The sequence below is a fragment of the Diadema setosum genome, chromosome 15, assembly GCF_964275005.1.
Source record: "Diadema setosum chromosome 15, eeDiaSeto1, whole genome shotgun sequence".
NCBI classification, from domain to species: Eukaryota; Metazoa; Echinodermata; class Echinoidea; order Diadematoida; family Diadematidae; genus Diadema; species Diadema setosum.
Window position 1 is genome coordinate 23,117,888 of NC_092699.1, and position 12,993 is coordinate 23,130,880.

At 40.6% G+C, this 12,993-nt stretch overlaps 1 protein-coding gene across 1 annotated transcript in view; it reads right to left on the reverse strand.

The window, feature by feature from the left end:
- Positions 1 to 3,843: 3,843 nt before the first annotated feature.
- LOC140238599 (uncharacterized) overlaps positions 3,844 to 12,993 on the reverse strand; it is a 9,583-nt gene continuing 433 nt past the window's right edge. The window contains exons 2-6 of the mRNA XM_072318499.1: positions 9,747 to 10,049; positions 9,103 to 9,226; positions 6,315 to 8,108; positions 5,291 to 5,392; positions 3,844 to 4,365 (exon numbers count right to left, since the gene is read on the reverse strand). Of these exons, the coding sequence (XP_072174600.1) occupies positions 4,145 to 4,365; positions 5,291 to 5,392; positions 6,315 to 8,108; positions 9,103 to 9,226; positions 9,747 to 10,049 (2,544 nt within the window). The 3' untranslated portion in view covers positions 3,844 to 4,144. The remainder of the gene's footprint in view (positions 4,366 to 5,290; positions 5,393 to 6,314; positions 8,109 to 9,102; positions 9,227 to 9,746; positions 10,050 to 12,993) is intronic.

Consider the following 12,993-nt stretch of genomic DNA (forward strand, 5'->3'; position numbering starts at 1 on the left):
AGGGAGACAGAAATCACTACTATGTTAAGACACTGCTATGATCACATAATATATGCCCTCTATCGGTCTGCCAGATAATGGCGCCCGTATTTCGCCCATGAGCATACTAAGCGAAATCGTGGGAGTAAGGCCTCTTAGTGCTAGCTTCTATACTCTTTGGTGGTGTGTGATTGTATCCACTTCTACCCCTATATACTAGTACTCCATCTTTAAAATATAGAAACCTCATGACTGTGCAATCTTCATGTGCATTTTACATGACTTTAGCTTACAATGTCACATTTGAAAATTAGCAATGATATAGATTAAAAAAAGACAGAGTGGCCAATGTAGCACGTACTACACAGGGCCAAGCGTCTTAACATGAATTGAATAGACAGTCTTGATATCCATGCCCTTATCCCTTTGAAGGACCACATAAAAACAACAACAAATAATAATAATTCAACAACAGGAACAAAAACTTTGATAAACATGTCTTTCATACACTAATCATTCTGCTGCATAAAAAATTGGTGTCATACCTGGGATTGTAAAACCACCAATGACAAACAATGACAAACAACGATAATTGTTTTTTTTTTTTTTTAATTATAATTGTATGTAAAATTCTAAACAAATTAATAATCGTCTTTATAGTTTGTGAATTAGCTTCCAACTGTAAAATACAATGTTACCTGAAGGATAGCCCTATGGAATCAAGCCTTCCTTCAAATCATCTAGATAATATTGCAGCACAAAACAAAACACAACATGGAGGTGGGGTCTTACAGAGCGCATGTTTTGTTTTGTTTTGTGTTTCATTTACAAAGAACAAATGTTTGAAGGCCAACAACACTTTGACTCTTCTTTTCCCCCAAGTACTGCCTGTAAGTCTAAAAGGTAGTGACATTCCTTGAATTCCACAGGAATGACTTTCAGAAAGATATGATATTGCTACACATTTTTGCACAGAAACAGTGAGGTGTTGAATGCTGAATTTTATACAACGTCCAATTAGATCCTTGTAATTTGATTGGAGGATTGTTGGTGGCGTGATATTCAATAAGTACTCCATTCAACGCGCCGTGCAATTTTGGTTCTATTTTTGCGTGCAACTTGGTTCGATTTTTTCGTTCTATTCAGTGAAAGATGAGGCCCACTATTCAACTCGGCTTCGCCTCGTTGAATAGAGCGCCTCTATCTTTCACCTCGTGCGAAATCTCGTACCATTGCACTCGTGACCATTCACTATTTGTATACTAAACCACATTTTCTGTGTCATTCATACCAAAAAAGAAACCAATGTGATTTCAATCCCTGCACAGCTGTAAATGTACCTCCTCTTGAATTAGTGCCAATATGTTCTGGATGTGTTGTGCTCTAAATTTATAGGTGAATTTTCCCTTCAGAGAGTGACTGATTACTTCTTTACCTGTTGAAGACTTGTCCAAGGAATAAGTGTACTTGGGAGAGGTGTATGTGGGAAATTCGTTATACAGCAAAATCAGCTAATCCTCAACAGGTTACTGTGCCACACATGTACATGTAGCTCTCTGTGTTTCATATGCAACTCTGACAGAGGAATTCATAAAGCGCTCAAGATTTCTCCGAGCACAGACAGGCCACTGTGTAAAATCTGTGTGTACTATTAAAATATACATGTACCATGCACAAAATACATGAAAGGATAATCTGACACATCAGCTTGGGACTTTTTTTTGTCCTCTGTTGTCTATCACTGGATACACGCATACATACCACATTGGAGTCTGAATAGTAACAACAATTTCACAAACAAATAAAAGCAATTTAACAAAAGGTGAATTTGGCACACTATTAATGATGCCATGTGTATGAGCATGACATTCAATGAAGACACTGTTTAACATTGTCATAGTTCCAAAAAAAAAAAATGTCAAACTCTGCTGTGAGGGTACCATTGACCCTTGACCCCACCCCCCCCCCCCCCCAACACCCTAAAAACATTCCACAGCCCCTGCAAGACAATCATTTTCATCCCATTTTTTTTTTTTTTTCTTTCAAAACTTCAAAATAAACCAGGTAGCATGGGTAGACCATGCAATGGAAAGGCTGGCCCGACTTACATATATTTGCATACCCTTGTAATGAATTGTGTACAACTTTATCATTGATCCCTACATATGTATGTAACTACAAACACAGCCCGAAAATCTGGACTGGAGTTGAATGTGCACATATTCCGTGCACATATTCACTGACATGCAATTCTATTCTAGCAGGCTTGCACTAGTCATTGTTTTCAAATGTACCATGGTGAGCAACGAATGAAGATTGATTCAATCAGAACTTGTCTCCCTACAATAACAAGTTTTTAAAACAAAAAACCCCAAACATAATATCACAGAAACTGACAGCATTTAGGACCATGAAACTCAGACATTTTAAATTGGAAACACTATTAAACAACAACTTTACTGTCAATTTCAGTGCTGCCAGATGGTTTATCGAAAAAAAAAATTGCAAGTATTTGGTATGACTTTTGGGGGAACTGATTTCTGTGTACACGTACATTAGAAAAAACAGATTTATCATCATACAATATATACAATGAACAACAAAACTGTACATAGACAGACCCATCTTGCATTTTTCTGCATAATGAGAAAAATGCATGTAATATGGGTAAGTGAAAATGCCAACTAGTTGGAGCACAGAACACAAAAGGGTAGTTATTCATAACAACAGACATTTAGTTCCATGGTCATACTCTAATCAAATTTCTATTTCTTGTTTCCCTGATATGTACTGTCTCACACGATGGCAGAACTATCGTGTTCCAATACATTGTATCTGCACATTATGTCAGTACACTCACTGTGTGAAATCTTTTGCTGTTCAGGGGTGGATCACGGCATTCCGTAAAGAGGGGGCGCCTTTACAAAATTAATGGGGGGACGTACAAACCCCCACATTTTTTTTTCTTTCTTTTGTTTTTACCACAAAAAAAAGGGGGTGCATGCATGGTGTGTTCCCCCTTGAATCCACCACTGTGGTTCTAACAGAATTTCTGACTATGGTAATTTTACCTTTTGCTTAAATGAAAACTGAAATAACCAACTATCATTAATATAAAAAATGAAGAGGAATTATCTGCTCTTTGGAGTAACACAATAAATTACAAAATTTAGTTTTGAATCCAATATGCCCAGTACACATCCGTTCATAAAATTGACCTTCTTATTTTCTTCCCGGTCTTGTGTTATGTGCAATATGGGGCTCGTCACCAAACTTTTTCTTTGGTGGCCTGGATTATAAATGACTATCCATTTTAAATATTAAGTGCCTGATTGGGCCATCAAAAATAGCCTTTTTGGACATTTGGTGGCCCTACATCAATTTTTAGGAGCCCCAGGCCACCATGCCACTGCTAATGTTGAGTCTTGAATCTTATCGATGTCTGTACAACTATTTCCACTTTCAAGTTAAAGACCCAATACTGTAGGAGCTGAAATTTTCGCGTACAGATATTTTCGCGAATTGCTACTTGGAGGACATTTGCGCGTGTTGTTAATTTCGCGGTTGCGACGGTCTAACTGAACGTAACTATTTGCGCGTTGTTATATTCGCATGTTGTTATTTTCGCGGTTCAAAGGCGATTCGCGAAATTCGCGAAAATAAAACCACCGCGAAAATTTCAGCTCGTACAGTAGAGTGAATATTTACAACCTTCGCAACATAGAACGACAGCTTTCCTAATGGAGGAGCCCATAATATGTGTATGGAAGTCAATGAGAAAATGAGCTTGTTCGACAAGAGAGATTCAGTATAAATCTAAATGACAGTTAGTCAAATAGTAAAAAGGAATAGGGAACTACAATCCATGCTCATATCCTTACACATGGAAAACATGTCATTCATGTTCAGAGGAAATAGTTACAATGCCACTTTAAAATTTACATTCATATGTACATATGCAAGGAGTGCACACATCGGCACGGTTTGCACAAAATATCAAAAACATCTCTCCACTGCATGATTTTGTAACTTGTCCCTACTCTGCTGCAGAAGTCCCCAAAGTAATTATGCCAAAGAAATTCACAAAGTATAACAGACTGACGTTGAATATATAAGAATAGATTTGTGGAATATTAGGGAGGATTTAATGTGTAACAGATTGCTATCACCTCCTCCCTGTTTTACTCCGAAGTTGTCGGAGCCTGTTCGCTCTTCGCTGGTTGGAGGCTTGACTGCTTCCTCCAGTGCCGATGGAGAAACCTCCCCCCGGTGCTCCGCTCGATCCTGCTGGACTGGGGGAAACCCCAAATGCTGGTGCAGGGGTGGCGGTGCCTGCGCCGGGAGCGGCTGCCGGAGAACCAAAACTAAACTGGCTAGAAGCCCCTCCTGTTGAAAGCCATACATGACAAGATACATTGGTGAGTGCATTGTTTCATATGCATATCTCAAATTTATGACTGTCCAGCTCAAAATCCACAAAAAGTCACAGGTAAGGATTCTGTGTAATCGACCAAAACATGACAATTTGGTTGATCCACCTCAAATCTTTTAAGTTTGTCCTACCTGAGAGGGCAATCTTTTCTCCAGGATTTTGTCAAAATTTGGGGTCTTAAAACAAAACAAAAATCAAGTTATGAGCATATTTTTGTGGACCAAATTTCCTTTCATTGATACTTCTGCACAGCATGCATGAATGACCCTTATCGTTGAATCCACTTTCCTTGATTTATGATTGTGCTAGGAGTCATAAAACAGTACTTTTTTTTTCAACACAGTCCAGGAGTATGAATTTGGCAATGTCCTGATATGATATCTAACAGATGGATTCCATTTTGACAAACTGCACAGTGTCAGAAGCTCATATAGATACAAACATTGGCTAGTCAAAGCACTTTATCTTCATTTCTTAGTCTGTGACTGTTGCTGCTGGTCCTGTGGTTGGTCCTGCAGTTGCTTGCTTACAAGTATTCATTGCTTCATAAGTGGTCACATCTAAGTATAAACTTTGATCACATTAAAATTGTACACTGTAACATGTACACCCTCAGGAGTACTTGGAAAGGGAAATCATCGTCCAGATTCTACCATGCTGCAATCTTTTGTCATTCTTACATGTTCTTTGTCCAAAAGTCAGGGGCACCTTAAAATCCTACAATTCTTTAAACAGCTTTAGTGCACAGCAGACTGACATCATCTACAAATGTACAATGTGTTTTCTCTTTCACATCAAAAGAGGGTTTAGCTCAACATGCTCATCTTTGTTATCTCTTGGCTGTCCCTCCCACTGTGTGAACCGGAGCAAATCACTTACCCGAGGCTCCTGAGAAGAAGCCTGTCTGGCTGTTGGCCCCTGCTGGTTGGCTTGGTGTCTGGCCGAACGGGAAGCCAGAGCTGCTGGGTGCCGCTGGAGACCCTGTGACAGAATCAGGTCAGGCAAAGAAAGTGGATACTGTTTATCTAAAAGTAAATGGCAGTAAAATCTTTTCAGAGTTTACTATGTTCAAGGAAAATGAAATACCAGGTGCCAAATTGTTATACGTGAGCTGTCATGGCTGATTGTTTGAGACTTCATGGACAAGACTGTGGCGGCATGCTTTTAATAACTGATTGCATGAAGACGAAGACACCATACAACACTGTAATGCATCGGTGTTTGTGGGAAAATATATTTTGTTGCTACCTGAAATGACTGTACAGTACTGGTTGAGGCGGGGATTCATGTTTTGAACATTCCTAAGTGAGATAATGAAAAGCCTCTTATGAAATATGAAAGAGCATGTAATTTTAAGGATTCAACGTTTATTTGATGAAAATTGGTTTTCAAATGGCCGAGATATCCAAAAAAGTGCTAATAATAAAAGGTGACATGCCACAACTTTATTAGGATCTCTTTGTTTCACCTTGTTTTTGGATATCTCAGCCATTTCAAAACCGATTTTCATCGAATAACTTTTGATACCCCTTAGAACTGCATGCTCTTTGACATCTCATAGAGTGGTTTCTGAATATCTCACAAAACGTTAAAAGCTAAATCCTCACCTCGACCAGAACTGTACACACCCTTTAAGTTGACACTAGGCTGGATAGGCATCAAATAAGCTTGAAGCATGGTTTGAGGCCGTCTTGGCTATCCTGAATGAAGGGATGACCCAAACAGTTTGAATGCCAGTCTCCTGCTCTACCTTGTAAGTATTGTTGACTGTACATAGATCACACTTACAGTGAATGGTCATCATAAATTAGCTTACATAAATCCATACAAGCAGGACTATTGGTGTGTATGGTCTGGCTCTACGACTACAGAATTATGATGCATTGGATGGTGGTAAACTCACCAAAGTTAAAAGAAGTTTGGGGTGGTTTGGTTCCACTGAAGTTGAAGCCTCCCGAAAGAGGGGGCTGACTTGGCTGCTGGGGTGCCGCGGCTGGCTGGGTTGACCCAAACTGAAACGTGGGCACAGCTGCAGCTGGTTTACTCGGCTGACTCGCTCCACTGCCGAAAGGGGTCACCGTAGCTATGGGGTTGCCAAATGCTGGCTTTGTGGCACTGGTGCCACCAAACATACTTCCCGGGGTGCCGGGGGTTCCACTGGAGATAGATCCCCCACCAAATGGAGGTGCCTGTTGGGTAGTTGGGGCACCAAAGACACTGGCTGTTCCACCTGTAGAAGCTGGATTGCTACTACCAAACAATGAGTTCTGCTGACTGGTAGTCCCACCAAATATACTACCTGTGTTTGCAGCATTACTCTCTATTGCCTTGGCTTGGGTAGAAGCAGTGGGCGTAGTTCCAAATACACTAGCAGTTGAAGAAACCACTGGCTTGCCAACTCCAAATGCTGGAGGATTTTGGAGATTAGTACCAAATACACTACTCGACTGGTTTGCAGTGGATGTGCTTGTTGCTGCTGCATTAGTTCCCCCAAAACTAAATGTGCCAGGAATGGCAGAGGAGGTTGATGTTGCCGCTGGCGTAAAAGTGAAACCCCCGGCTTTGGCTTGGCTTGACTGATTAGCAGGAGTACCAGATGGCTTCCCGAATATTGGGGCGAATGAAGAGCCTGCTGTAGATGGTGCAGATGTACTAGCATTAGGCATGGAGAACATTGGCTTATTAATTGATGCTGTAGTAGCAGCAGTTGATGCTGTTGATTGGAATGATGCTGTTGATGTACCCAGTCCCAAGCCTTGAGCAGGGGGATTCCCAAACTGAATTCCTCCAGATGGTGTTGATGCAGCACTACTTGAAGACTGTCCAAATTGAAATACTCCAGTTGCTTGGGGAGCAGCTTTGGTTGCTGAAGTTTGGACATTCCCCGTCTGAGATGTTGCAGCACTGCTCGGAGCACCAAAGATCGGTTTGAATTGAGGTTTGGAAGCGGAGGTTGTAGCTGTAAATGCAAAGTTGGAAGTGGTTGCAGCAGATGAGCTAGTTGTGGCAGCTGCTTGGCTGCCCAGACCAAATGCTGTGCTTGGAGGAACTGCTGATGTGGAGTTGGCAACTGTCGTGGCAAGTCCTTGAACTTGGAATCCCAGGCTAAGTGGTGTCTTGGCACTGCTGTCAATATTGGTATTACCAGCCATTGCAGACTGTCCACCAGGTGGCATGGATGCATTTCCAGGAGTCACACCAAGTACATTTGCAGGACTACTAGTTGTTGTTTTCCCAATTCCTTGAAAACTGAATGATGCAGGTGCCTGTGAGGTGCTAGGAGCACTTGCAGTGGATGCAGTGGGAATTTGGAAGCCATTTGCTGTCTCCTTTGGTTGGGTGGTAGTCCCCGTAACTGTTGCAGAGGCACTTGCAGAAATGGTGAACTGGGTGGCTTTGCCACTCCCGAGAGATTTCTCTGAGCTGGTGGCTGACAGCTTCTCCCTGTCCGAGGCTGATAAGAGGGGATTGGTGCTCGTTGTCTTCACTAGGGAGCTGAGGGCTGATAGAACCGAAGCTCCTGTTGTGGCGATGGTCGGGGGCGCCGAGACACTGGCTGCTGTGCTCTTTGCGGTGGCTGCAGCTGTGGCAAGGCCGAGCGAGAATGTTGGCGGAGTTGCTGAGGGTGTGGACAGTGCTCCTATTGTCGTGGATGTCAACAATGAAGGAGCAGCTGTAGCAGCTGGCGCAGAAATACCTGCATGAATATTGGAGAACAGACATCAGTTGTAGCAAGGAAGTAGCACAAGTTAGTAATTTGAACTTTAGACGAACATTTGAGAATTGCATGATTTTTTTGGTGTTCACAATCCCCCCTCCCCCTTAAACTTGAAAATAATGATGTGTTGATTGTTCTGATTGCCTTTTCGTCATCATTAGACACAAAAAAAAACCAAAACCCCCCAAAACGCAAGTATTTTTCAAGAATTCATTTGCTTGCATTCAGTGTTATCCTCTCCTTCACAACCCTCGACCTAAAGAGCACATTTGTATACCTGAAAAATGACATCATATTAAGTCTTCCACTTTGGCTACAGGTTTGCCCGTTACTGTTTGTTTATTTCCTCGCTTGCAACTTCATGTAAATAGTTTGTGAATGGATTTGGATAGAAATTATTATCATCTTTTGAATTCATTGAAAGATTACAATTGTGGGCTATAGGTAGAAGAAACACAACACACCATTTGGCATCACAGTGTGTTTTCAATGGCAAGTGGAATTTCTAAGTACTGCATACATGGTTCAATTTGTAAATTTTGCAAGTTAACCAGTTTTACTAAATAGCAACTCATGAAAATATTGCCTTCCATACCACAAATGCACTGTAAACTAAATCAAGGGTGGGAAATGGCTACTTCTTTCTTGAAAAGCTATAAACCTTCTTTACCAACACATCAATGTGATTCTCGGTTACAAATTCAAACACTCAAGAGCATTGGGATCTCACAGATCCCAACTGGCAAAATATTGAAATTCTCGAAAAAAAACAAGCAAACAAACATAGGATCATACAATAGGTCTTTCCTGTGAAGCATGGTAAAGTACTGAGATAATTATAGACTGCTTGCAAAATTCACAAGACATAAGATTAAAAAAGACCTTGTTCCTGCTAGTTCTATGCCCTTTGTCATGTTAAAACAGAAGTCTTCAGAAAGGTAGTCTGTACTAATGGTCTTCTGGGGCAGCATACCTTGAGAAGCTGGTGTTTCTGGTTCCTCCATGAGCATCTCCTTGAGGTAGTTGAAGCGCCGCCTAGCGTGGGCCCTGTCCTCATCCTTATCAGCTGCCGTATATTCCCCTGGAGTGTCCACTCTCTGTTCAACAACAGAAATTAATAACAATGAGTAAAAAAAAAAGTTGTTTCTTTTTTACACTTCTTGTGCTCTCGACTACCCGTTTTTGTTTCTCTGTAGCATTTTTGTCATAATGTATAGCAACGTTTTCATCAGTTTTTTTGTGTTTTTTTTTTCTTTCTTGTTTCTTGGGCTCTGGCCCCTGTTAACCTAGGGTGAGATGGTGGGGGGGGGGGGGGGAATAGTCAAAACAACTTGAGATTCCCTTTGATATTTAGGAATCCTTCATAGGTTACTTCGTATAAATTCTACACAGCTGATGTCAACAAGAAGCTGGAAATGTGATAAAGGTTACATCTGATGTTCACTATCACATGTCATGTGCCAAAATGAGATTTCCAGATAACTCACTTGATCCCGATAGATGACTTCAACTTTCAAACTATTGCAATAAACACAAATCTGTTGAAATTCCCCCCCCCCCAAATGTTCTAAATAGATATAGAAAAGAAATGGAAAGGCATTCTATTGAGCAACTTACCTGTACATGGGAAACCTTTTTGGGAGTAAACAGCATCTTTCTCTTTGGGGTTGTACCCTTGGCAGCGTCAGCCTCAGACGAGGGAGCTGATTTCCTCTCCAGGAGCAAGCCTTTGCTCCCTGCCCGGACTGGTATCTGTGATGAGGACACGCCCGCCGCATCTGGTCCTCTCTCATCAGACCGGGCGGGGCTCTGAGTACTCGAAACTTGCCTGGGCTGTTGGGACAAGGCTCGTTTCTTAATGGGCGAGACACCATCCTCCTCTTCCACTTCCACAGACTCGCTCCTTCTCTTCAGCATCCCCTGCAGTATCAACATCAGTCAAAAACGAAAAGCCATAGTTATTCTCTTTTTCTTTGACAGACCTTTATAGTCAACTGAAATATTCGTGGAAGAAGATATTACTGAGAAATTCACGAAGAGTTATGTCATTAGGATCCCCCTTTGATAGTGGGCCAAAATGATTTGATTGATGAAACAAAGTTGAAATAATAGTATTAGTGGTCACTGCTTTTATTGGGAGGTGGTGGGAGACAAGGTTTTTTTTTTCAGATTTACATCGTAACAAAGTGCCATTGGCATTCTTTTTATGAAAGCATGTAGAAAGTTGACACTCTCCAACTTGCTACAAAGACATGACAATGCGAATACTATTCATGATGACTTTTAAAAGAGTAAGAGGAGGTAGGTCAAGTTTGACTTTTTCGAAAAAAGCACATTCTCTTTAATATTGTTGGACTATTGTGACACCATAAATGATTCCAGATTGAAAACCCAGAGAGGGCATAACAGACACTACAAAGCAAATTCAAAAAAACTGATTCACTATGTAAAGTAAGTCAGCACCCCCCCCCCCCAAAAAAAAAAAAAAATGTTTATATACATATATGCACACACACATATTCATGTGTTTGAGATATGAATGTCATTGTTATTCTTCAAAAATTTGACCATAGAGACTGTGTGACTGTTCGCAGAGTCACAAAATCCTGGCATAAAAGATATCAATTCTGACATACCATGTAAACCAGGGCTGTAAACATTTTTCATACTAAATCACAGAGAATCTGAAGACCAAGCAGGAAGAAACCTGTGTGTTGCATGCAGCTCAGTAAGCCAAAATAATACCCAAATCAGGGAGGTTCTTGTATTCTATTGTTAGGACATGAAGAGAAATTTCAGTTTTCAGGAAGACTTGACAGCAACTCAAACCAAGGAGGCTTTATACATGGAGTAACAACAGTTTTATTCCCTTTGATCTCATGTTTGATGCCGCCACTAAGAAATATTTTAAGTATGTGCTAAACTGGAGCTGCCTCACAGATAGGAAGACAATTGACTAGTGTCTCACTGCATAATCACCAGCCACTTTCAAAGGAAGATATGTCTTTGGGATGGTACTTTTCGCTACCCCTTCTTAATAAAAGGTACATGTAGGTGGTACAGACACGAGGATGCGCGAACAGAAATTGAGCAAAAAATGCTGAAATAAAGCTGAAAATTACTTGACTGGGCATATGCGGACACTAATCTGATATATCTATCAATAAAGAATTACACTTGAAGATTATTCCATATTACAGTCAAACTCGGATACCTCGACGTCGGATAAGCCGAATATCACTTACCTCGGGGGCAAAATGAAAGTCCCGATTGTTCCTATGGAGTTTCCGTGTATTAAAATTCGCGTAGCTCGAACAAAGATAACTCGAAGTTCGGTTACCTCGAAGGGAAATCTAATGTCCCGATCTTAATTAACTTATTGTTTTTCCCAGCATGTTGCTCGAATCGAAATTGCAAACATCACTCAGCATCTCCGATTAAGCGCGCGTGGACAGCGAAGACATGTCACAAATGTTTTCACACTCGATTGTATTCTGAGACCCATTACCAGAACAATCGCGCGCCCAAGAAGAAATACCCGATACACAGCTGACAAGGAAAATCCCCAACACCTACCAACACACGTACATGGTATGCACATAGCACCCGTGCCAATGGAGTGCTTTACGATAGCACTACGCGCTGCCCCATCATTTGCTTTTCTTTAACCACTGTGTTTTGATTTTTGATCGAGACAGTCATACCGTGCGCGTAGATTTCTCAACCGTCGGGGCGCACCTGCTGACAGTTATATCTTTGCCATTAATCACGCTCCACTGTCAAAACATCAATCTCCCTCGTAGTGCCTTTTTTTTTAACTTTTTTTTTTTTTTGGCCTTTCACGAAGTTTACTTCCCCGAGAACGCAAGCACTGAAACTTTTTTTTTTTCCCCAGCAATGCGATTATGAAAATCTGGAAGTATAGGCCGATCACAATGAAGAATAGAATACACAGGGTTCCGCACTTATAAGTTTTATCGGGCCACCAATATCATTGATTTTTATTTTCTAGTGGTCGAAAGTAAAATCTGGTAACAAAAAAAAAAAAAAATCAGGAAAAACATTACAAAAACTAAATCGGTCCTACTAAACAGAGACAAATTATTATTAAGCATTATTGAAGTGATACAGATGCCCATGTCTAAAACAAATGAATAGAAAATTCAATCATCTTACTCTGTGTTTAAAGATTTGACAAATAGGCGTATGTTAAAAAGTTGCCCATTATATTGAGGAGGTCAAAACTTACGTTTGAAATGAGAAAATGGGAGCATTTGCTGACATTTGTTAGCATCCGACATTTGTTTTAGCATTGTAAAAAGCCGAAAGTTACCGTTATTCGTTTTTAAATGTAAAAGCAAACAACCGACATTCATTTTAGAATCTTACGGAGCTGAATACTATCCTAATCCATTTCCAAACATGACAGCAAACATCCGCTATTTGTTTTAGCATCTAACTGAGCGGATTAATACCATTAATCATTTCCAAATGTTAAAGCAACAATCTGTTATTTATTCTTGCATCGTACGGAGCAGAATATTACCGTTATTCATTTCAAACATCCGACATATATTTCATTATCGAACGGAGCCGAATGTTACTGCTGTCCACTTCCGAAAGTGAAATGAATCATCTGACAATTATTTTATCATCGCATGGAGCCGAATGTTACTGTTTTTCATTTTTGAACGTCAAGGCAGACATCAGACATTTTTGGGCCATGAAACGTATAGCTGAATGTTACTGATATTTATTTCGAAATGTACCGTAGCAAATATCCAATATTTTTTTAACATCGTATGGGGCAGAATGTTACTGCTGTTCACTTCCAAACATGCCAAACGTAAAAGCAATCATTCGA